We start from the raw sequence: 26370 nt of genomic DNA, 5'->3' as shown, positions 1-26370 counted from the left end.
TCTGGGCTTCAGTTCTCTTAGCACTGAAATGGATCTTGTGGGCAGAAAAGTGGTAAAGCATCATTTTATTAAAGAATGAGCTGTGGTGGGGTTGTGTGAAGGACCCAGACTGCCTTACTATGTTCATGTGCAGAATGAAACCAAATCAATTACTTCATTATTTTTTTTAATCTACCTACGTCCTTGCTCCCCTGCCCCAAACTCTAGTAATACCACTGCACGTTTGGGTGTGTGTAGGTACAATGAAGGAACAGCGCTTCTGGTGCACTGCTCCCTTTGCAGCCCAGGTTGTTTATTCCTTTGCCCATCCACTAGTCTGATTCCCCTTGTCTCTCGTTCTGAAGTTGTTCTGGTTATCAGGATGAGGCTTGTGTGCAGGTTATCTGATGACTTGGTTGCATGTGGGTAAACTCTGCGATGCGTGTTGTAGTGACAATCTCATGGGTAGCAGTTCTGTTCAGCCACACCTTGGTATCTACATGGTAGAGTTGACAACTGGGAACCTCTTCTAGTTTTTCTGCCTCGTATGCCCTAACTTGGAGAACAATTTGCATCATTGAAAGTATTTGGTAGTTTAGGTGGTGTTCAGGCAATGCCTGGTCTGGTCATGGTCCTTCTGAGTGGGCTGGGGACAAGATGCCTGTAGGAAGTAGGTTGATGGGGGAAGCTGTTCACTTTGCTTGACATTGCCAGACTTTGGATGGGCAAGCTGCATGGGAGAGTCCTTGGTATGTGGGCGGGCATGGGTTATTCCAAACTCCTAGCTCGTCACCGGGGCAGCAATCCTGAAGGAGCCAGCAGAGTGGTGCTTGCTATTTCCAAACTGCAAGTGACTAAATTACTTTGATCTCTCCTAGTACTTAATGATTCAGGGCAAGATTCAGCTCTTCTGTGGCCACAGACCCAATTTTTAAGCAAACACCTAAAGTAGTCAGCTAGGCTCATTCTGTATTCAAACTAAAACTTGGTGTAGAATGACCCCGTCTCTGGAGGTACCTATGCTGCTTTCGTAATTATAAAAGTACTGTGTCTGTCTGATTAGCTTAGGCTGAAGGCCTGCTTTTCAAATGGCTGGGATTTAAATGAAATTCATTACTCTCTAGGCTTCCCACTTTCTGCAAAGGTAGTTTGCTAACAGCTCAAGGTCTCGGGATGAATGCTGCCAGATGCAGCACAGAGATGTAGTCCATAGTAGGTTAGTAGGTAAAAGGCAGATGTCAGCCAAATGGAATAATACCATGTGCTGGATCTCTTGTACATAAAATTATATGTGGCATATCTGAAGTAGTTTTGCTGCTGTGCTTCAGACTTTTTAGGAAGATGTGGATTTTTACATATATATATATATATGTAAATTCTAGCTGGCAATTCTCTGTACATTCATTTTTCATATAATTCTAAAAAAACAGATTAAAGCAGTAAGGTAAATGGAAATCTCATAAGCATTATAGACTTGGACAACAATGGAATTCTAACCATGAAAAATATGCTTGTTTAATCTCTGACTTTTGATTAACAATTAAAATATTAACTTACATTCTATATAATTCAAAGGAAGCTTCTTCTCTTCATTAGCTTGTGTATGCTGATGATTAAAGTATTCATTTATGGGAACCTAGTTTTTAACCATTCAGCAGTTTGATCAAAGCAATAGAATTGGTTAGTTTTGAAATATAAGTAAATCTGCTATGTACGTAGTGGTGGCTGGTCTGGTACTTGCTGCTCATTTCTTGTGGCATGGCCTCCATCCTGCCATTAACTGTAGAGGGAACCCAGAGTGACTGTGCACTTAAATTTGGCACTTGCTGTTATATGCCTGAAGCAGATAATGTGGAAACCCCTTCTCCTCCTATGTTCCCTTCCAGAGTAGTATTTGCTGATTTAATTCTTCGGGCGACAAGGCAACTTTGTGCTGCCCTTCTCTCAAGAGACAGAGTAGAACAATCACCAGTGTATTGCAGCGGTATGAAAAGGTGTTTGGGTGTGTACGCACATGATTTGTGGGGGTGCGTGTTGTGTGTACATTTCAAACCACCCTTTCTGAGGCTTAATTCCCTTTTATTCAAGTGTATCTGTATCAACAAGGAGAACAGCTAGTTCTGCAAATAGGGTATAGGCTACATTCATTTAGCATCAAGGACTCTTTGATCTGGCCAGAAATGCTTGTGTCTAGGAACTGTGTGGCAGCAGCAGGCGGTCTGTTTTTGGATACACGCTAAGAGAATTTGGAGTTGTTGCCTGTTTTACTTGTGTTGATATGACTGAAGAAGGAGCAGCTGGCTCGGGGAGGGAGTGCTTTGGAGCACATGTAGGGTGTTTGGCTCTCATTTTTACCTGGGTACTTTTAAACTTTTTTAAGGTAATTTGAAGAATGCAGCTCTCCTCATAACTTGAATACTTTAATTCATGTTGTGGTCTGGGAAAGATAACATGTAAAATCTAGCCAGAAGTAACATATGCAACGGTAAAAGCAAGCATAAAGCATATACGTAACATATATAGAAACAGGGAAAGGCAATGCTCTCAACTCCTTTGGGAGGGTATGTAGTTAATCTGCTGTTACCATGTGAACAACAGTACATTAAAAGCCACATACTGATATGAGGAGGCTGGCATTCAGGACACTGGCTGATAAGAAACTGTTCAAGCAATGCAGCCCAATTTCCCCTCCAGGCTGGAGGGGAAGGAGCAGATCTTGATCTTAGGAGCTAGGGTGGCTCTGCTGAATCTGGCAAAGTTGCACCATCAAAAGATCTACTTCCTTGCTCTGTCTACTGTAGCATGCCCTCAAGATTTTCATATCGTAGATAAAGCACATCCATGGATTCCTTTAGCGCACAGGGTATCTTTAGAACTAACTTTGCAGAAGAGGGAGGAGAGAAGAAGAGGGAAACCCAAGCAGGGGAAAACCGACTAGTGGTATAATGAGTGACTTGGAAAACAAAATAATGGCTTTCATTATTTGACTGGCCACAGCCCAAATCATCAGGGAGAATAATGCCTGCCAGGGAATCAAATGGGCTGCAACAATTCGGATGCATGCATTAACTGGTTGCTGCTGTTCCATCTGTTCCACTGTGTGGTGACTTTTCAAGAGAGGTAGTGGAAGGAATGAAGGCAAATCCACCAACAAAGTAAATTATGGGGCAAATACCACAATGATCAGAAATCGCCCTCTGGCAAGATGGAAAGGAAAATCTTTCAGTATTGCTTTAATTGCGGGAAGTCCCACAAATGCTGTTGGAAGAGAAGTCTGTTGTCATCACAGGTATATGGCAAAATAACATAGTGTTAATTCTTTTGCGACTTGCTTTTAGCACTGTTACCCCAAGTTTTATTTTGTTGTGCAATGGTGTAATTTTTATTGGTTCTGATTTTGGTTGAATTGCTTTCAAGAGTGGCTGCTGTAATACAGAGAATCCCATTACACTGGAGAATCAGACTTCAGTAGTGTGCAAAATTAGACCAAAAAAATCAAATTTAAACCAAGACAAATGAAATCTGATCAGCAGCACTGTTTAGACAAGAGTGGAATTAGAGCATTAAAAATGTTTTGCTATTGAAATTCTATTATTTGTTTAAAAAAAACACTAGCAAACTAGTGGGAAAACCTCATGTCAAAAGGGGAACTATACCCAGAGGCAAGGATGCTCTTGGCTTTCGTGGTGCTAGGGACTACAAGTTAGTGTGTGAAGGAAACACATGGGGGTCAGTGTATTTACAGGGGTCTTTCAAAGCCTTCACATTTTCCTTTTCTGCTACAGCCTCTTTTCCATCATTTAACTTTGCAAATGTCCAGACCACGTGCTCCTTTGTCACCAAGTTTTGCTTAATTACAAGTGGCACTGGAAAGCTATGTGATATGGTAGTTTGTTAATATTACATTTTTCCTGTACACATCACAAAAGAAAGCCCTTGCTGTTGCTAGTGGGTTGCCTGTAGTTGGAAGAGGATTTACCATGTTACTGTCCGCAGGCAGTCTCCACTGTCTGAAGAAAGCATAAGATGTTGCCAAGGATGCTGTTGCTCAACTTCAGTCTCCTCAGCAAGCTACCTCTTCCAGAGTTTAGATACCTTAGGTTCTCTTGGTCCTCTAAGAAGAGAAAGAGCTTTTTCAGAGAGTGATTCGGATTTTAGGAGCTCTGACTCACCTTTGGGGTTGCCTGCTTGCTGCAGGGGTAGCTTCAGGGTTCCCACAGCTAGGTGCCTAAAATTAGATGGTATAGATTCCTTCTGTGCTCCTGAAGGGAACAATGCATTTTCTCTGAGTCACAAAGCTGCCTGAAATGGTTAAATCCAAGCTCAAAATAATATTACAGGGTTTTTTTTTCCTCTTTCCTGTGCCCGGAACTTACTGGATGCATTTGGATTTTCACCCACGGTGTGAAGTCACTTTAAATAACAAAAAATGACTGTATACTGGGAAATATAAAATAGCATAAACCAAGACAATACTCCAGCATGTTGAAGACTGTTCCTTTTGTCAGTGTTTGGTAAGGGAGAATATGGAAAAGCTTGAAGCAAGCAGAAAGCATCAGAACAGCTGAGCATTAAAAAGTCATATTGCCTTCTGGCTGTCACACCTAAAAATAACTTAAATGTAGTGGATATTTCTGACAGTGACAATGTCTGATAAAATCGACATAACACGCAGATGGAATACTTCTAGGAAACAGTAAAACAAAGAAGCTTTCAGGGAAGAATGCCATCTCTCCATAAACAACCTGCAGTACATTACTGCATTGTTGCTTGTGAGAAATACACCAAGCACCTTAGGGGATTTCAGGTTAATTTCTTCTCTAGAGCTGGAAGACATTTTCTTAAGAGGTTTGTCAATTCTTGGTGCGTTGTGCTCAGCCCTGAAAAGTGCTGAGCTCTTCTTTGGAATGTTAAATGTTTTGAGCTAACACTGACACCAGTGATGAGAGAGCCCTCTAAAACTGCTCTGAAAAAGATCTGCTTGTAAAATTGACTCAGTTGAAATCTGTGGAAATAAGGTATTTCAAACAACAGTCTCAAAGGCAGGACCTGCCTGGGGCTTCTGTGGTCCGCTCTCTCTGGAACCCACAGTCTCAGGGGTTCCCTACCACCAGAAATCTTGAAATCGTGCATGCTGGGGACCCCTCTGCAACCCACATTACTGCTCCTCTCCTTTGGATTCATAACCAGAATGCTTCAGAATCAATATTGTTATCAAAGTGAGTATTAGGTTAAAGAGTGGCCGCAAAGCTAGAAAGGAGAAAGGTTCAAACTGAACAAAAGCAAGAAGTGTTCATGCAATGTTTGGTTAAGCTGTGGACCTCCCTGCCAAAGGTGCTGAGGGTGCTGAAGGTTTAAGCTGACCGAACGGAAACATTTTGGCTGTTTATGAGCATACAGCTGGCTCAGGAGGAACTTGAGCTTCTGGTGGTTGGATGTCTAGTATCAACCCAATCTGCCTTGTTCTTGATCATTTTTATCATCTTTATAATTTTTTTAGCATCTACTTTTGGGCAATGATGCGGGTATGATACAGAGCTGGATATGGGACATTGGGTTCAATGGACCTTTGGTCTGACCTGGTAGGGCTGCATGGTTTTTCTCTTAATATTCAAAGTCAAGTTGTCAGTTGATTTAGGATACCTGAGACATTTCTGAAAAGATAAAAAGTCAGAGATCCTAATTCTGCTAACTTCAGTGAGAGGTACTACAAAAGCATATGGATGCCCGAGGTCTAAATTCATCACTGCTCCTGTGAAACTTGATTCTGTTAGACACTGAGTCAACAGGAGTACAAGCATGGAAAACCAGGAGGATAGAGCTCCAGTCCTGCTGAAGTGAGTGGTAGTTTTGTCCTTGACTTCCAGCAGGCTAGGATTTTACTGAACGCTTTTCTTTTCCCTTTCTCACACTACAAGAGCCAGAGGATATAGGACTGAAATAACAAGTCATGCCTTTGAGCTGACCCAGTAGTATTTCTCCGTGCAATTGATTTTTCAAAGTTTATGCTTGGGAAAGCATTTGGCTGTTAACTGCAGTTAAAAATCTTTCAGTCTTGTTGAGACAAATTTACTTAAATAATATGCCTTCTTATAGTGCAAGGCAGAAACAGACTTCCCAGGGATAGTGTTGCGTATCTATTCGTTATAGGTGGCTGGTTTTTCCCAGCTTTCTCTAGTATGTATTTTGGAGGATGGCAGATTGGATGGATATTTGGTTTAATTTGATATGTCTTTGGTTAAAACAGACTTCCTGAAAACACACAAATTCTCCTACACATTGAGAAGTAAAGGGAAAATATTAAAGTAGCTGCTGGTTTATGTGTTGACAAATTAAATGTTCCCATGGATACCCTAGTCTGTTTACAGCGATAATAATAAATATTTTCAATTCACACTGTGCTCTTCACCTCGAAGGATCCCCAGGTGGTTTACAAATGACATACATGGATTGCTCTACACGGCACTGAACTGCAGCCACAAGAACGGCATAACAATCTATATTGGTACTGCCTGGCAGTGGAAGGTAGAAAATGTACTGTACCCGGAGTGAATCTGTTGGGATTGTTTGAGAAAGCAGAATGTAAATGGCAGATCTGAAATCTAGCCAAGAGCTGAACAGGAAAATGCAAAGAATCAGATAGGATCAGGTATCAAGTTACTGATAGGATTTAGTAATTCTTTGAGCAGCTGGATTAAATTTTTACTAGACCTGGGAAGAAATTGCTTCCTTCCTGGAAAACTAGCAAGTCAAAACTTTTCCCTTTTCACCCTGGGGCAGTACCTTTGCAGTTTTGAGGGGGAGAGCATCCCCTGCAAACAGCCAGTTTAAGGCCCTCTCCAGGGATGCAGGAGATCCAGCTTCTAGCCTTCTTTGATCACTTTGCCCTGCTGAGTGACTTGTCTTTACTCTTCCTGGGAGAATCATTCCCTTTGACCTCAGTAAGGTTATGAAGTTATTGCAGTTATTTGAATTAGTAGTAGTTGGGGCTTGAACAAGGTATCATTGTGAGGTAACTCAGGTTTGCACAGCTGCTGAACAGCCCAGTCATTTTCTCTCTGGCCATCTGTACAAAGTGGCTGAAGCCTGAGTGAAGGAGATCAGAAACGAGCCTGGTGATCTGGATATTCTCCTGAGAAGAGAAATGCTAACACAATTCTCCTGCTTCCTGCATGGGTACATTGTCCAAGCCAGGGAGCAACTGAGACTGCGTCTGCCTGTCTTTTTTTGGAAGAAAGTTTCTTCTGGAACGTCATGATTGTCACTGGTATCTTACCACAATTATTCTTCATGAATCAATGCTATGTGGCTTAAGGAAAAAAATGGTGTCCTCAAATAAATTTAACAAAAACAACCCAAACCCTGACAGTTCCAGTATTTACCTTTCCTTTAGATAACGTTTAACTTTGTGCTTTCTAGACAGTGCGAGTTAATTCTCTATGCTTTTGCTTTCTCAGGAAGAGCATTGTGCTTATGTGACCTATATAACCAGTGACAGAGAAAATGATTCCTTAGAAACACTTTATACTCAGGCTGCTTTTCTATACTGTTTAGGAGAGGCAGCTACGTGGAGTCTAGTAAACTGCTTGAGAATTCTTCATTGCAGTGGCTGCCCTTATAGCAGCAACTCATCTAAATTCCTGAGCTGTGCTTACCTTTCTGAGGTAAAAAATAATTGTGGGTGCAAGTAATGGGAACGTTACAGCTAAGTAGTTACTATTATTTCATGTTTCAGTCTTGAAAGGCCAAGAAACCAGGAAGACCAGGTCCTCTGTCCTGTAAAGAATAAAACAAAAAACAAAAAACACAGCAAACCCCCTCTCTGCTAACAGCATTTTCTTAATGAACTTGCCTTGTATTATTGAGCATCCAAATGATTTTTTAAAGTTGTTAACAAAAAAGCTCTGTTTGGCTGAGGCTCTTCACTGAGCTAGAATTAAGTGGAATTTAAATTGACTACAGGGGTTCAGTACTGACTCTCTACCGTCCTTTGAAGAAAGAGGATTTAAAAAGTGCAGCACCTCTGTCTGATGTAAGCTTTTGTTGAGAAACCAAGGTAGGGTTGAGGTTTATACCTCAAACACAGACCAGGTTTGCTGATATTTTGTAAACTTTTTGGTGTGCATCGGGCAAGCTTTCAGCAAACTGTCTCAGCTGTTATTTTGATGGCAGTTTTCCTGAAACTCAGTGTTTCCGTGTGGTTTCTACCCAGAACAATGCAAAACCTGATGAATTTACCTGGAATTTACTTTTATGCTTGGGTACCAGAGAAACTGGAGCACTTCAGTAGCGTGTTTCTATATTAACACACATTACAGCAAAAAGAAAAGGATTGCACAGATTTATGTGAACTGGGATCAATAAGACATTGACGTGTTTTCTTGGATACCCATCTATAAAACTTTGGCTTGCTGCTACTCTTCTTTGCAAACTTTGCCAGCCTTGACTCCAAATTTTGTCCGTTCATAGGATAGGGGTGATTTGCCTGCCTTTTCCAGCATATTGCTGTGAGCACTCTGAATCACATTTTTAAACATCATTGGGTAAAAACTGCAGAAAGGAGTTTACAAACCATCTGATGAACTGCCAGGAGGAGGAGGAGGAGCTCAGGAGACTGTTTTGTGTGTGTGTGCATGTACATTTTGCTCAGTTTATCATCATTACTGTGAAATTACTTTTGTTGTTTTCCCACAGTCACTTACATTCTTACTCACTGATAATCTCCTGCGTTCTGCTGCCGGTTGTGTTTCCAGGGACTTGCCGTTAGTATAAGGAGGAGGTGATTGATGGCGTACTGTAATCTTGGGTTGATTCATTATATCTTGAATGATAAAAGCATGCTGCTTGTATTTGAAGGGCTTAAAGCCGAGCACAATTTGCTGCAAGTCAGAAATCCCCATGAGCAAGGGGAGCTACAGAAGCAGGGGCTGCAGCATAGTAGGGAATATAAGGAGCGTCAGTGGGTAGATACAGCAAAATCTAACCCTTCGTCTTTTTTTTTCAATTGTGTGCTGACTCCTACACAGAGATCTGACAGATACAGCTGGCTTATTGCCTCGGTAGTCTTGCACTAATTGACTGCTGGTTTAGATACTGGAGCCTCTAACCAGTTGTTAAACTCTGAGTAGGCACGTTGCAAACATGCCAGCGAGAGTGTTTGGGGGAGGAGAAAGCTGCTGGGTGCATGCCTCCTCGGTTTGACTCCCCGCGCCGGGAGATGTGTGAGGTTGGATGTGCGTGCTGTCACAGGCAGATATTCGGGGGCAGCTAAGAGAGAGCTCGAGCACTCTGCTTCCACGGCGGGAGAGCGAGGCTGCTGCTGAAAGTACAAGCTGGCAGGATCATGACAGAACCAAGCAGCAGAAAGGAAGGATTTAAAAAATGCCGGAGTGCTACTTTCAGCATCGATGGCTATAGCTTTACAATTGGTGAGCCTGATTTAATCTCTCTTATTTCCTTCATTGTCTCTCTTCTTTCCTCTCTGGCTTTGCAGCAGCAGTAAGTGCAGGTAAGAGACTGCTTTTGACAACTGCCTTTTGCCAATATATACCTTTAAAATGTATAGATACCCTGCATCTTTTGTCTGGGTTGGTTTTCCATTCTGCTGTCTGTATTTTCTTCTGCCCAAGAAACTTGCCTTGATACACAGCTGCTCTAAATCCTTTTGCTGACTTTTGGCATGAGCTCACTGAGACTTTTTACAGAACTTTTGTTTTTGAACCTTATCTCAGGAAAGCTTGGGCTTCAGGATTGCAGGTTGCCGACTTGCTAGCTGTATTTCCTTACGATGAGCCCAGAACATGAAGCCAAGGCTCCCAAGGGTTGTTTCCAATATTTCTTTGTTTACTTAGCCAGTGTTTCCAAATTCTGTAACCTTTTGCCATTTCTCAGTTTGTGTAAAGACGTATGTAACTGTTCTTGTTGCCTCTCAAACACAAAAAGCAAAATTGCTGGGGCAGGGAAAGATGCAAGGAGAGATTAGGAATTTTAGGACTGGTTGGTGTAGCTGTTTGAAGAGTGCAGTTTATTGTTTGTGTTCACTGTTTAGGGAAAAGTAGGGCTTCTTAAAGCGACAGGTGTATACGTGTTTTTCCAAGAGACCTGCTGTGCAAAAAGTTAAAAGCTGAGCAGACCAGTCTGCTATAACTGTGTATCTCCCCAAGCTGCATTATATAAATCCCTGTAGGTCTTAGAAACAAAGCAAGCTTACATCCCATTGTAACGGTTAGATGAAATTTAAGTTAAAATTTATGGAGAACATACTTGTAATTATCAGTCGATACAAATTCCCCTTAAATACCTTTAAGATGACAGAGATGTTACTTCCTTGCAGCTGTGAAATCAGGAAAGTTTTTCCTGAGCTGTACTAGTGTAATTGGGTCACAGTTTTATCTAATAATAAACAAGATTTTTATTGGTGTGGGAGGTATTACCTGTTTATTCCTCTGCTTTATGGAAAACTTGTTTTGCAAACATTAACATCATGAAACACAAAACTTGCTGAAGAAAAATTGGAGATGGAAATGTAAGTTTCATTAAAGTATCTTCAATTTTTTTTTTCTCTAAAGGCAAGGGGGTAGCCCCTCCACAGATTAAGTTGCCACATGCTCACTTTTGAACTCCCTATCTTAATCTCTCCCCCTCTCAGCATTGTTACTAGTCCTGATATTTCATCAGTTTGTGTCAGTCTGGAGGACAAACATTTCCCTTTTGAGCCTAGGCACATTATCTGAAGATGCTGAACATTTATAACTGTGCCTAATTATTTTTTTCTGTTTGTGAACAAACCAACAGGATTGCTGTTTTTGTTGCTCTGCTGTCTTTATTGCTATTCATGTTCACAAAACAACTAGGCCAAATTTTAGTTCAAATGACTCAGGTTTAGGATTGCAGCTTTTTCTGCTTCCTAGGACAGTTGTTGCATAGGAGTTCCTGTGCTATTTTCTTCTATTTGGTGCACACAACCAGTATTGATTCTGTGATCTGTGCATTATATAACACTTATTTTTATGTCTGGGCGAGTGTGCATTGGATTGACTCACATAACCATGAAAACTCCGTAAACGTGCTACCTGGTATTACCAGCACTGTGTGGTAGACAGATCTGCATGATTGATGTACTTGTTAATCTTTATACTGAAGAAAATGAATGTGCCCAAAAGATTCCACGGCAGCATTAATGTGTCAGGGATGGGCTTCAACTTCTTTATTCCATCAGATGAGACTTCTGTGTAGGTATCTAGTCTGGGATATCTAGAAGTTCTTGGGAAATGCTGAGCTACTGCATCTGCTGCTGAAGTGTCAGCTGGGAGAGAAGGGTGATACCCTTGAAGAACAGAGTAGCACCAGGTTGCGACATAGGAGTTTCCCTTTGGGTGCAAAAGAGAATATTTTGCAGTGATTTACCCTTATACTAACTGCTAAGAAAGGGTGATCTTCACAGTGTTTTGAAAAATGATCACTTGCAATGAGACTTAATGAAAATTTTAATGAAAAGACTGGGGTCTAACATCAGACATGGGAGGATGTGGGCATGGAAGAAGGCTGGTGCAGGAAGAGCTGCTTGCTGATGGCTTGCAGTGTTAGACAGCCTCGTGTCTCTGGAGACGGTCAACAGCTGTTCACACAGCAATGCAACCTAAAGCACCTTCTCACCTCCTTTAATTTTCACCTTGGTTACTTACGGCGCTGGTGGTGGGAAGGAGAGCTGTGGAAACTGTGCTTCCCAAGGACTTCACAGATCCCTGTGGAAGAAAGGCATGTGCCGTAACAGGAAGGCAAATATATGCCAATATTCAATAGCTTTTTTCTGTGCGAGGAAACAAGGCAGTTGCAAATCCCTTTCCTCCATACACCAACCTTTTGCCAGAGACCCTGAGGAAGGCTGAGTTGTGCTGCTCTCTGCCCACTGAGGATTTCTGTGCGGGTTTAGATATTCTGCTTTTACAGACTTTTTGCACTGGCAGTGTGATGTAAAGGGACTATAGCGGAGCCACAGTGTGAGCCATTTAGTGGGACCATTCAACACAGGAATCATGCAATTTAGTTTGCTCTAGAAAGTTCGATGCGTCTCAGGTAAAGACTTCAAGATCTTTATTTGCCATGGTCTATGTCAGCAAATTTCAGAGTCCATGAAGTTATGTATACACAAGTTACTGTATTTGAGCTGTCGTTTAACGTTGGTTGAATTTTCCTCCACTAAAAGTAAAACATAACAGAACGGCAGGCACCCAAGTTTAAAGGAAAGTAAGTAAAGAGTTAAGGCCTATTTTTCTTTTTCTTTTTTTGTTCTGCACCTTGTCTCATTGCTCCTGTGCAAATGAAAAGCTATTGAATCAGAACGCCAGTGTGTTATTTACTGACTTTGCTGCTGTAATTGACTAAAGGTGCAAGACAGAGAAACATCCACTGTCTTTAAAGCTGGGGAAATGGTAAACACAAACATTAAGAAGAAAATAGTTTCTTTCTGCATTTATCACCTTCCTATGACTAAGACCTAACTTAATTAAAGCTCCCACTCTCTGCTTTTCATATCTAGAAGCACCTGGCAACACTGTTTTGTCCCGTCCAACGTATCTTACAAATTTATTTTTATAGATTAGAATGAAACGAAGTGCTGCGGAGTTCTGCTGTAACTCAGGTGTTACTGGGGAGGAGAGACGTGGCACTGAAACACTTAGTCGAACTCACAGTAGTTGTTTCTAAATCTTGCTGGAAGGTTTCTTTAGGAGGACACTGTCTCCATTTTGCATGCAAAAGCTCTCCCAGCAGTTATGACGGAAGATCCAAGTTTTGCTTGGTGGTGCTGCTGGGCCTTATTTTGAAATAATTCTTTTAAAATAATGCTTCAACAATTCTTTAATGCTGCTGGAGTTTCTCATCTTGCAGTTCACTATTTTGAAACCCATTGCAACATCTCTTTCAACATTACAGGTGGAACAGCCAAAGGAGTTCTTGCTGCTGGTCCCTCTGACAGATCACTTCAGAAATCCCTTCTTTGTTTTGGTCAAAGAAAAGGTGGCGTGTGCACTGTGTTGGTCTGAGTTGGGGTGGGGAAGGTTGGAATCTAGCTAAATACTGAACTCAGCTTTATCAGGATGAGGAAGAATACCTTCAGCTCTTTCATGTGCTTAACTTCTAAAGAAAATGCTGCTGCAGATTTCCTGTCATTCTTTCTTGAAAGGTTGTCCATTAGGAGCAGAACAGACAGGAATGGGGGTTTTAAGTTATTCTAGAAAGAAACCGGAGACATATCAACATTTTCATTTTTGTACTGCATTTTGACCAGAGAACTGTGTACATTGCTATAATGTAAATTAACTGTTTTGTTCTTGTGTATTGATTTTCAGCCTTATTGGAGTTTGTCATTCACCTGAGGGCAATGGCACCTTTGCAAACACACACAAGAGGCATTTTTCAGCAGAAGACACCTGTAGGCCCACACGCAGTCCATGTTCACGGAGATTTACTTTTAATTCTGCCTTTAGTTGCCAATAACAAAAAATGTCGTTCTGACTGAAAGCACACTGTAATTACAAGGTGCTGACAAATCTCTCGCTAATTCTGCACATGCGTCACTCATAGCCTTCCTTCTAAAGAGGTCTGGGAGAAATGTCTGTCCGTCGGGTCAGTCCGCTTTTGAGGAGGCATCTCTGCCTGCACACGAACAGTGTCGCTGGCAAAAAGATTCAAGGGGAATGCACAGCCACCACTGCTGCTGTGGGCTACAGCCTCTCCTTGTCTCTGTGCCTGAACTCTATAATTTTCTTTGTTATGACATAATATAAAAGACTTAAAAAACAATGAAACCCCAAAACTTTGCTTCCCCCCTCCCTTCCCTCCCCTGACAGACCTTACTGAGAAGATATTTTCTCAATAAGAGCTGATAGAAGGCACTGATGATTTCTGTGTAAACAGTGGAACGCTGTTGTTTGAAATCTAGGAACTGGGAAATCTCAGTTTATTAATATAATACAAATACTAAGCTTGCAATAGGACATGAGATTTTAAATGTAATTTAAGGAAGTCTGATGTAGTTATAATAGACTACAAAGACTTAAAATCTCTTCTAACTTAGGCCTACCCCCAACAAATTCACCTAAAGAAAGCTGTCAGCAAATAGATGTGTTATTTATTTAGAAATAAAGCTCTAAAGTTATGAGAGGTTTTCTGCCCCCTCCATTGCAAAGCTGTGTTTTAAGCTTCAAACCAGTCTGGTCTCTGTCTGCTCTTCCTGAAAATATACCTGAAAGGAGTCTGCGTAGTTGGGATGCATATGGGTGAGAGACACAGATGCCTCTGTGTGGGGTGCACAGTCTCTGCCAGTGATGGGCACCAGTAATGCCTGCTGTTGGTACCGAACCTGTAGCTGCTCCTGTAAGGGGTGGAGGTGGCAATTTCTGTGGCACCCACAGGGTCTCAATATTGCACTGACATCTTTGATGTTGCAGGAGTGGACCGCTGTAAGCTAATTAAATGATCTTTAAAAAGACTGCAGTTACAGTTCTTGCGTGGCAAAATGCCTAGCAGTTTTTCATGGAGCTTTGCCCATTTGCCTCTGGATGTTCTACCTTATCACTGCTACCTGCTGCTCACAGCCGTGCTCTGCTGCCTGTTATCTTGGCATCCAGAAACACAGCGAGTGTCTGGGGCTGTCCCCTTCTCTGTCAGAGTTGTTCTGAGTGAGAGGTTACCACGCAGGGTTGCACACCAGCCAGGTACATCAGCAGCTCAAAAGGATCAGATTCACATTGCAGGTCCCTGTGGCAGGGTCACATCAAAAGTGCTATTTTTTCTTCCTCTTCTTGGCTTTATTTCTCAGGGAAGCTGTGAACAGTAAAACCTTTGCAGCATGTTTTGATGTGAGTGAACTGGCATCCCTGTTCTCTGAAGCTGAGTACATGGGAAAATAACCTCCAGAGCCCTGGGTGAGGGGACATGTTAATGGATAAACTCGTTGTCATCATTGTTGGGAAGTGCACCTTTAATTCACATGGCGTTTTATTTGTTTGTTTATTTTCATTTTTTTAAGGTTGGCAAATTACATATGTCCAGGTCTTGGTGCTCGGTCACCTCTGAATGTAGCTTTAGGACTAATGTCACCAAACGGCCTAAACCCTTCAATGTGTTGGGAAGAAGATTCACTAATGGGAAGTAACTATGAAAGCTGGGCTTGTAGGGCAACAGAGCCCTCTTCACAAGGTGCAAATAGGGTGGAAGGTGGAGACACCTGGCTGGAGACGGGGACTTATGTTCCCTTTGTGCCAGATCGCAGACCCACCGTGCTGTTTGTCCCCCTGTTCATCTTCTGCGAGGGAAGGAAGCACAGTCAGTTCTCTTCTAGAGACAACAAATAATTGTTGCTGCCTTCCACAATGGTCCCCATCTTACCATGGTGAGGAGGAGTGTTGCCCCTGCTTATGTTTTCTGTCTGGTCTTTGGCCAACTACTCTTGCTCCCAGTGCCTTCTGAATTGATGCAGCAAGACTAATTACAAATTTCAGAATTTCTAACCTCCCAAGGCTAAAAAGAAATAAACAGGCATGAACTCTTCTGTGCCTTTTGAGCTGTGTTTTAGGCAGACAGCCAGGCCTGTTCCTGAGCAGGCAGGCTCTGAGTGGGAGCAGCCTTCCCTCACTCACAGCCCCAGCCAGCTCCCTCTCCTGTGTTGAAAGCCCAAGGTCTGCATCCTCCTTCTCGTACTGTTGCTGTGAGGACCAGAGTCTAGGAGCTTCCATACCTAATTGCCTTTGGGGATTTGGATTTCTGCTGCCGATCTTCTATTAAACCTTTGTGCTGTACTAGTTAATCTATTTTCCTGATGTAGTGTAAATGCAAGCTCATTCTTCTGAGTTCTGTAGCTCTGCATGAGAAAGAAAGCAAAAGGCTCCTGGATGTATCCCGCACTTATTTGTGTACTAGTGTAAATCAGGTGAAGGGGCAGGCTTCTGGCCAGCGGTAAATTTGCATTGCTCCACTGCAGCTGGGAGAACACGTACCCCTTGCTCATTTAAGTCATTGCAGCTGGGAGAACTGCAGTGACTTAAATGAGCAAGGGATATCTGTCCTGGGCAGACTTTTCCAGTTAAAGTCAACACTGCCGTAGTATAGAGAAGAAGCTGCCCTACATACAAGGCAGGCAAGTCATGCAGCTTTTCCACAGCTCGCTTCCAAGACTTCATTGAGATTATGCTGATATGGTTTTGCTCCCCACTTCTCCCTGCTTGGTGGCAGCTTGTATCTAACAATCCTGCTGAAGCTCGATCCTAGATTTCTTTTAGCTAGAGCTTGAAATTTTCAGGCCTGGGAACTTAACCCTCATGGCTACATCACTAGCCTCGCGCTACAGCTGTGTGCAAAGTTGGAAGCATGGTGTGGGGAAAGGTGTAGCAATTACTGAACAGATGCACTTAATGAGGTCTCTACTGGCTTCCCAGCTGGCGAGCTGAGCCGTGTGCTGGGACAATGTGACAGCAGTTGCCCGGCTTGTTGTGTGACATCACATCCTCCCCCTTGTTGTCATAGCAGCTGCAATCAGCCCCCTGACAATTTCCCTCAGGAAGGTTGCAGACGTCACCTCCCACCAATAAATAAATGACAGTGCATGGTGTTTAGTCTCTTGCTGCTGCGCGACGCTGTGTCTTATTTCTGTTGATTTAGTGATCTAGTGCCCTTTCTAACTACCCCGCCACCCCCACCCTTCTCACAGTGATGCGGAGTGAGAAGACTTGTCAAATTTATTAGGAAAGGGGAGAGGGCAGATGACTTGCTCAGCCAGTACCACTTAATTCAGTTTCAACTCAAAGTGCCTCTTCTACATTCAGTAGATTTACAGCCAGTTTATACTCATCAGAGGTGAGGATTAGGATCACTGTTTGGATTCAGGTCATGTGTCCTTTCTCTCGTAGTATTGACAATGAATACTTATTAGGAGTGATAGCTTTCCAAAATCAGATTTTATTAATTTCTTTCCTGTGTACCTGGGTAGCTGAAGTCCTTGTGGTTCCCCCATGTGGCATGCCGATAGCATTTTAGGGACAGAATTTTTCATGTTTTGTTTTGTTGTTGGTTTTTTTTTTTTCTTTCCATTTCTGTAGCTTGTACTCTTGAATTCCATTAATTAATCTAATCCCCAAAAGTTGCACCAGTGGTTTCCTTCTTATGCCTTATGCTTTTCCTTCTTTTATTTTGTGCTTCATGAATGCCAGTGTGATTTAGTTTGAAATCATCTCAACTAAAAACTAAGCTTGCTTGTCTAGTCCCACCACACAGCTAAGTACATCCAGAAAATTTCCAGGTTTTTTTTTATTGCTAGTTCAAGTAGAGCAAGTTATTAAACCACTTTGGAAATAGCCTTAAAGTAAAATAGACTTAAAGTAAAAGTTATAAATATGTTAACTTTCTCTGAAACTACTTAGAGCAAAATATTCCTCTGCTTGGAATACTGAGCCTGAGTTTTGGGTTTTTTGTGATCCCTATAGATAAAGATGAAAGATTTACACATACCGAGTAGATACCCTTAAGAAAACCTAAGGAGATTTTCATTCAGGCCATGATTCTGCTATTGGATATGCACATGAAACCTCACCAAAGTCTTGGGATTTTTCAAACAAGTGGTCCTCAGTTAGTTGCAGGCTGAGGAGCTCTGTTGCATAGTGATAAAAGTGCACTCCATGATTAAATGACAGAGATTGGTGTTTTTATCAAATACCAAATGGCTACAGTTGTGATTGTAACACTAGGAAGTGAGCAAAGAAGGAAAATGCATGGAGAAAAAGGACTCTTAAATTTATAGCTGCTACTGTCAGCTATGCTCCCAATGCAGACTGTTGTTTTTTTCTCCCATTAAAAATGGCATTTTGCAGGATTGGATGTTTTATATGCTTCTGTGCGTGAAGTGAATAGCAGAATACTGAGACCATTTGGTTTATACTGATTTCTGCTCCCCACCCCTCCCCAAGCTGTGATTATTACCAGACATGTATACTGTTAATTAATATTTCCCTTGAAATCTACTCGGTAAATGGGAACTTTAGGATGTTCAGACTTCTTTATTCGCCCTTATTTGGTGGCACTGTACCATATTTTATTAGCCTGCAGGAGGGATACAGTCTTTTCTCCCAGCTGCTGGCCCTTGATTTAAAGACACTCTATGTTCTTTCTGCCTAGGACATTATCATAATTGAGAATTATGGATCTTGCAGGCCAAATTATGTTCTGACTCTTGTGCCACCCTGGTAATTCAAAACATAATTTGACCTGCAGTGTGTATTATTTTTCTTAAAACTGCCATATGTGCAAATCTAAGAAATCTCTGGCAAAGGTGTGGGTTTTTTCCTTGCTAAAACCTGGAATATTAATATAGAACTTGATAATCAAAGCCGATTTCAATCTGAGTCCTAGGGAGGGTGATCTATATACTTCATGTACTGTGTATATGGGTATAGTAAAAAAAAAAAGTATTGAATGTGTATTTAACTGTTATGGAGCACAAGAGACTGTAGTAGATTCTATTGCTGCTCCTAGGAATGTAAATAATTTTCCAGCATTAATTTACGGAATCTCATTTCACAATGCCTCAAATAACAAAGGCAGTGGAATTTTGCAGAACCTCAGCTGTTGGCTAACTCTGCTGTTACAAAAATCAGTGGGTATCTTTAGAAAGTCCAGAGCAGGTCACTGTGCTAGTTTTGAAAGTTCCTTTGCAGGTGAAGAGTTAATTTCTTTCTGGTAACCTCCACACTTAAATAGAATTCCAGCAGGAAATACCTAAGACCTATGACGGCTGCTAACCTTAGCTTTTAGTTGTCTGTTTTTCATAAATTATGCAGCATATATAGATCAACTGATAATGAGCATCTTGCTTCACTTGAATGGAATGAATTCTGAGTTTTCACAAGCATAATTCAAGGTAGATTTGAACTGAAAGTGTTTAATGACATTTGGGTACATGTTTCTTCTGCAAAAATGATTGATTTTTCCACGCTGTGACTTTTTGGTTGTGACAGAGGTGGATATTAAGGCAGTTGTTTTACCTCTTCTCCCTATTAAATACAGATAGAAACTATTACATGGAAACCTCCTGCCTCACAGCACAGAGCCAGAGCATGCAGTGGTGGTGACTGGCATATTGGAATGATGATTATCCTAGAACCTGGTTGAACAGGAGGTGTAACCGCTCCTCCGTGACCACAGTTTGTAGCTCACTTTGCTGCAGAGAGCAGATGCCGATTGCCATTAACTTTAATTCATCTGGCTGTAAAGTTGAGTCCTTTCCTCTTGGCTGGCCCTGCTGTAGGAACAACCTCAGGGAGAGACACAGGACAAACAGGTGGAGGAACCCTGACAACGACTGCTGTTTAAAATGCCACCTGGGAGTCATCAGAGCAGCCTGGGGTAATCAGGGGATCCTGGCTGTTGCTAAGTGTTGCACAAGAGTTTCACTTGGACAGGCTGAAGCTGTGTCTTGAATGTGGATCCACGTCAGCTGGTGTTAAGATTCTGTCACTAAGCAAATGCCTCAACTATCAATCCAGTCTGCTAATGCTCCTCAGCATTCCTCCATTCCCAAAGTGTCAACAGGTTGTTATTACAATTGTTAGGGGGCTTCATGATATTATTCCTGTCTCCATGGCTAATGCTTAAGGCTTCATTGTTCTTGAGTCAAGGGAAGTGTGAGTACTGAGAATGGCAATTACAGCACTGCTGATAATTTGGATCCACTTGTTCCTGGAAGGTACTTCTGTCAGCTTGACAACATGATCAGAGTAAATTTTCCTTCCTGGCAGAATATGTTTATTCTTTACTGATGTTTGCTGCCTTATGTTCCAGTCTAATGCTTCCTGTTAATTAGAATTGATTGTGCCATTTAAGTGAAGTGGCATTTTTGAAGTGAAATTCTGCATGACAACTTGTCATTTACTCTCTGATTGTGTTTGCCTACTTGCCCTCTGAAGCAGCAATGATAATTTGAGCCTTCTGTTTTATTAGCTGTCATTTACAGTAACAATTTACGTGCATAATTATTTTTCTCTAGCTCGGCACTGATACTTAAATGAAACCTCTGGGATGTGTTCCCAGCTGGTTGTGTGTTTATGTGATGTATTCAGTCACTTGCATTTGATCTCTCTCATGTTGTTTGTGGCAAGCAAGTTTTGTGTCCTTTTGGGAAGCTTTTAGCTTTGATTATTTCAGTGTTTATTAAGCACTAATCTGTTCAGATGCTTTGGATAAGCCTTCCCAGAGAACGCCTGTATCTTTAGGTCCCTAAGCCAAGATGCAAAGGATTTGGCCTTGGAGCACTTTGGGGAATTTTGCCTGTAACTGCATAGACGCTGTTAGAAACATCTGTTTGAATTAGGAAGAAGAGCGTGTTTCCATGTTGGTGAAAGGAGCGTTACACTTGAAGGAGAGGGGCGAAGATTTTAGACTGGGAATTGCACATCTTTCCCCAGCCTCTGTGGTCTTCTAAACCCTTTAGCAGTATGATGCCCAAGCCCTGCCACTTGCTGGCACTGCTGCTAACCAAGAGGAGGGGATGGAGTTTTTTGGTATCGAGAGTCTTTCAAAGGAGCCTGGAGGATGAAAGAAGGGAAGACAGGACATGCTTTGGGTGGCAAAATGTCTCTTGATAGCTTTGCTAAGACTGATTCGTGTTTCTAAAGAAATGATACTACTTTATAGACCTAGAACTCCTAAATCCAAATGACGCAAGTTGGAAAATGCATTGGGAATTTGTGAAAAGAAGGGAGCAAATACCTGAATGCTTTTGTAATTGTGAAATAGGCCTCTAGTCAAGCTTACTGCTCCAGAATGAAGCACAGCAAAAACTTTGGACACACAAAAATTAATCTTATGCTACAAAATTATTTTTAATTTCACTCAAAATATTCCTTTTCAATTTTAAGATATTTTGATGTAATTAGTGGATTTATCATATCCAGTAATCTGCCTATGCAGATGGCACGTGCTGTGTCTGTCATCATAGCTACAAAATATTTATTTGTTCTTGTCTGCAATAAGCTGATTGTTGAAGTCACTGAACAGCATTCGAATGGCTGAGACATTTGTGACTGTTATATGAAGTCATATTTGGTACCTTTGGGCACTCAAAAAGGAACAAAGAACAAAAGCTTTTGAAATTGTGTGCTGTTACTATCAGATCGTATCTGATAGCTAAAAAGAAATAGTTTTTGTAATATTTTGAATTTTCTTTTATCTCGCATCACCTTTGAGTCTCTATAAGATCTGTACTTGTATACATAATTTCTTATTTGTTAAACTGCTATAAACTGTAGGAGTGATTAGCACTGGAAGGTGAAGCCATCTCTTAGTATGGCTGCTGAAGAACAAAGCAGCAGCAGTTCCAAAACTTGTTAAAAAAAATAGCAGTAAGGAGCAAGAGTAGTTAAAGAAGATAGGATTAAGGATTTAGCCTATATTTCTTGTGCAGTCCAAATCCTTAATAATATTGGTGATAAGAGAAAGGAATTCAAAATCATGCCCATTATTTAATGTTTGGAAATGAGGCTGTTATTTTGCATAACAATAACGCTTTTTAAATGAAAGGAGCACTTGCTCCAGTCCATTGTGACTGGAGGGCCGTGTGCCACAATGCTTACAGGTGAGGTATCTAATCTGGTGATTTTGCTTGCCCTTGGAATCAGTGACCTAAAGCCGCCGACAGTTGTTGGTATTATTCTCTTTTTCTCCAATCCTTTGCCAATGTAATTCATGCCGTCGTAAGGCATTCTTTGATGACAGACATTTTGGGACACAGATGAACAAAGCAATAAGTGGAAAATAAATCAGACATAGTTGGAGAAGATGGCAGATATTCACAGAAGTGTTAAGGATAAAATGGTCAGGATGAAGCATGGACTTTGTGCCAGCTAGGTTACAAAACATGCAGTTGGACTTCCCCAGTGAAACACTGTTTTAAAAAACAAAACCAACAAAAAAACAAACCAAACAAACTGAAGGGAAAACTTAAAGATGATAGTGTTAAATATTTTAAAAAACACAGCACGTGAGAAGATGCTGTGAAGTACGGCAGAACTAAAGAAAATCAGTGAAAGCGGGAACTAAATGAGAAAGTGTTTTGAGCTCAGTCATGTATTTCTATGTGATTAGTCCCATTACAATAAATGAGAGTACTTACTACTTCAAGAGCTGCCAAATTGCACTTGTTTGTAATGGTAACTTTTAAAATATAGAACGTATTTTCCTTCAGGAGCTCAGTCATGCAGCTCCTTGCTATGCCTAATGTGTTCATGAAGTAGTGTTTTCATGGATTTTGAGAGCACTTTGTTGCCAGTACCTTTCAGTGATACGGGCAGATGCTTCCATTGAGGTATCCACATGCTTGTCATGCCTCCCGCCTCTTCCTGGGATACATGTGAGAAAATAAGAGAGTGGTCATCTCAGAACTACTCCGTAAAACATAGTCAGACTCTTTCCTTTGCAGAGAGCTACTGCTGTAAGACCTTTTAAAGGAGCATGAGTTTAACCTGCTCTGCATTGGATCCACACCATCACATGTATTGAGGCAGAAGGTCTTATACCGTTGTTGTATAGCTCCTCAAAGGTACTTATACCTTCTGCTGTGCACTTGTAGGGCCAGCAGATAGCTCCTGCTGCACAGAGAGACCACAGCTGGTTTGCCCAGATGAGCAGATGGCCACCTCCTGACTTCTGAGCACAAAGCCCTAAATTATATCCCATTTTCAACCAGAAAACTGAGTGTTGTGTTGCTCAGACTCAGTGTTCACCGTGTCCTGCTGCCCTTGGAGCTGCTGAAATGGTGCTGGCTCTAGAAAGAGCTAACAGATATTTTTTTTCCCTGTACAGAATCAGGGATGTGCTTTAAAAAAACAAGGTGTCTGTCAGGAGATGGAGCATCTATTGCTGTTTGGTTTAGTCTGCACAGTACCTGCAATGGAGTCACTTACAGTACTTGCCCAGGGACTTCACCAAAGGTATATATTCAAGCACCTGCAGAGGAATGAAGGCAGTGGGTTGATTAGCATTGATAATATGCAGCTGTGGCCTTGCCTTGAAGGCAGTGTGTTGATTGACATGGATGCTGTGCAGCTGTAGCTCGTCCTGCTAAGTAGTTAAATAGCCCTAAGGATTATGGGAGATGAGGGTTTGATGGAGGAGGAGCAGTGTGGTCTGACCTCTGGAGGAAGGAGAAACAGCACAGATGGTAGGATCTGAGCTATGGTAAAGCCTTGTTGCAGCCTACTGCTTTGTTTGTGCTGCAACAACTGGTGCCCTGTGTGAGGCTGATTGAGGTGGACTCTGACTACAATAACTGCTGCCCAATGTAGCCGAGACAAGCAGGAGAACCTCCAACCCATGACAGACACTGTGAGAGGTAAGCTGTTGACAACTAATTGATATGGGTGTATTGCAATATTTGTTGTTGTTCTTAACTCAAATCGCAACTTTTGGTGCCCAGTGGAGATGGGGAGTAATTGATATGGGTGCAGAAGAAGAAAATTCTACATTAACAATGCTTATAGATATATTTGAAAAAAGAAGCATAAAGTATAACAAGAAGGCAATAAAAATGTTGCTAGGATGGTGCAAAGTAAATGATATGCTAGTAATGCCAAAATATGTCTTCAGCATTCAGATATGGCAAAACGCTGGAAAACTACTTTTTGAGACTGCCTCGAGAGGGGAGTCAGAACATCTGGGTGACCCTGATGTGGAGCCTGAATCAGATGTAGCTTTGTGCCTTCTTAACTCAACCTGAACAGCCTTTCCACACATCCTGCTGAGGGCCCTACAACAGATGATAGACACAGCCTTTTTGGTTAAAAACAAAAGGTGGGAATTTTAGAGGAATGAAGGCAGTGGGTTGATTAACATTGATAATATGCAGCTGTGGCCTTGCCTTGAAGGCAGTGCGTTGACTGACGTGGATGATGTGCAGCTGTAGCTCGTTCCCACTAAGTGGTTAAATAGCCCTAAGGATTGTGGGAGAGTTGGTTGATGGAGGAGGAGCAGTGTGGTCTGATCTCTGGAGGAAGGAGAAACAGCACGCATGGACATGTGGAATCTGACCTATGGTAAAAGCCTTGTTGCAGCCTAATAGTTTGTTTGTGCTGCAACAAGCACTGTGTGATAAATGCTCTGATCCAAGCTTTGGACCTTTCGTCCTTTTATCACAGGTTGACAGCAACTGGATGTGAAACTTGGTGAATCTACTCAAGATATTAATTTTAAAGTTATGCAGTATTAAGATAAAGCGCCCCTCTTTAAAGCGGGAAGACAGCTTTGGGGGAAGAGTACCCGTTAGAATGGTCACTACTTTTATGGGTATTGGTAGTTTATGTGAAGTAATAAGGATAATGCTGGCAAATATTCCCAGTTGTGTTTTTCATGTCAGAAGTGCTTAATGGTTTGGCTGTACTTGCTTCAAAGTGGAGATTTAAAACAAGGAGTTAAAAAAGAACTTTTTATCGTAAAACACACAGCAACTTTGTGTGAGTAAATCCTTTTGCATCATGACCAGAAACCAGTTGCTGCAAAGGTGACTCTTCTCAGAGCTACCAGCAGGCAGGTACTCACCAGCAGATTGCTAATAGCAGAGAACTGGGGAGCAGCACTTGGCTTCTAGATGCACCAGAAGCTTTAGTTATTGACCTGAATTTCAATTGCTTGAAACAATTATATCGGATGGGATCATGCCACCAGTCCGCCTTTGCTGCAGGCTGGTAGAAGGCAGACAAGCTGAAAAGGAAAGACTCACATGATGGTGCTCCTAACATCTGCACCGGTGGCTTATGAAGTGGTGTAGCGTTACTGTACGGTTGACTTGCTGTGTCACCTATTAATGAGAAGTTTATTTACCAGGATTATCTTTCTTGGCTTTTTGCACATGCTGTTCTCTATCTGTGAGAAACCCTTCCTGTCTGTGCCACCTGGCAGGTAGACCAGAGCTTAGGTTTTGCTAATTAAAGATCAGGCTTGATTGCAAATCCTGGCCTGCTCTCTGAAGCACAAGCACATAAGCACAGCATCTTTTCGTATCCTGGGCTTAAGGTTATGCAGGGCAGGGTGCTCTGTTACTGCAGCCACTCAGAATGGAGTCCTGAAATAGGTCTAAAAGTCCTTTATATCTGATCCCATGCTGCTTGTGAAATTAGGGTGCATGCACTGGTGCCAAAGTGTACATATGGGAAAGGATTTTATTCTTTCATTGAAAAGAACACAAAAAGTTCTGCTGTTTTCAGTTGGGTTGAGGCTTGGATTTGCACAGAAATGCATTGGCATTGCATTTAGAGGGAAAAGCAAGGCATCACCTTCTCTAGTTTGAAGGGTCTATGACAGTCTTTTGGAAGTATCATGGGTAATGGACAAAGTTTGTGCAGTGTGTCTCTCTTCCCTACAAGTGGGAGGAGGGCTGTGACAAAGGACAAGTGACAGTAGCTGTATGGCACCCAGAGCAGCACGAGCAGCGTGCTGTTCACATTCAACCTCCTGTTCCTGCAGCAGTGCACAGAAGAGGGAGAAAGGGAGGCTTCTCTGATGATTAAAACTGAGTTGCTGAACAGTTAAGGGGAGGCATTTATGGTGAAGCCTTTCAAAAAAAGAGGTTGTAATGCTCCTTCTCTCACATGCAGGTTGAGCCACCAAGGATGAGTCTTTTGTGGCCTGCTGTCTGTGCAAACCTGCCAGTGCTGGTAGATGAAAAAGCAGTGAAGTGCAGGGCATTTCCAATCAGAACAACCACTGATGTACTTGAGCTGTGAATCTGCTCTGCTGTGTGGCACATGGCATGGTCATCTGTCCAGGATTCCTGTGATGAAAAAAGCTAGCGGGTCTGTCTGCCTCTGCTTGTCTTTCTGTCAGCATGCAGCTGAAGTGATGATGTTTTGGAGAAAGAAAGGAATTTCTAAGGCCTCGTTTTAAATATGCATGTTTGCATTTGTGTGAATTTATGGAAGCAGGGGGGAGGTAAAGGAACTATGCAGCAATTATACACAGATTTAGCAGAGGTATAAAGGACCAAAGGTATAAGGAGGGCAGCAAGGACCTGTTATTTGAGGAAACTCCAAATACAAGAGAGGGTTCCTTGAAAAGGCACCGTTTACACTTGCTTGCCTTCCTTGCTACACCCCGTTGGCTCCTTGACTTTTTGTATTTCATGGAGAAGTGTTAGAAGTGACATGTAGGGAAAGAGGAATGGGTAAAATTCCATATTAGTAAGTAGATGTAAGTGTCCTCCAAGGGAAAGGTGGAACAAGGCGTGGGCTTCCTAGCATACGCTTCCTCAAGTGCTGTCTAGGTGTGTTCCAGGTCACCTCTGGGCTTGGATGATGCCTGAAGTCCCTGCCTGGCAGGGGAGGGAGGGAGAGCAGGCGCCAGAGGAACTTCCTC

The 26370-nt window shown here is 42.0% G+C and overlaps 1 protein-coding gene across 3 annotated transcripts in view; it reads left to right on the top strand.

Moving 5' to 3' along the window:
- The window catches only part of PDE1C (phosphodiesterase 1C), a 370389-nt gene that overhangs the window by 49815 nt on the left and 294204 nt on the right, over positions 1–26370 (top strand). The window contains exon 1 of one of the 3 annotated variants that reach the window (XM_055708672.1): positions 9093–9407. The exons of 1 other annotated variant lie outside the window; for it this stretch is intronic. In XM_055708672.1, the coding sequence (XP_055564647.1) occupies positions 9323–9407 (85 nt within the window). In that variant the 5' untranslated portion in view covers positions 9093–9322. Of the gene's footprint in view, positions 1–9092; positions 9408–26370 lie in introns of those variants that run through there. One more of the 3 variants, XM_005432084.3, reaches the window with a different exon arrangement.

This window comes from Falco cherrug, chromosome 4 (genome assembly GCF_023634085.1).
Source record: "Falco cherrug isolate bFalChe1 chromosome 4, bFalChe1.pri, whole genome shotgun sequence".
Classification (NCBI taxonomy): Eukaryota; Metazoa; Chordata; class Aves; order Falconiformes; family Falconidae; genus Falco; species Falco cherrug.
Note: the sequence above shows the minus strand (reverse complement) of the source record. Positions and strands in the feature narration are given on the sequence as shown.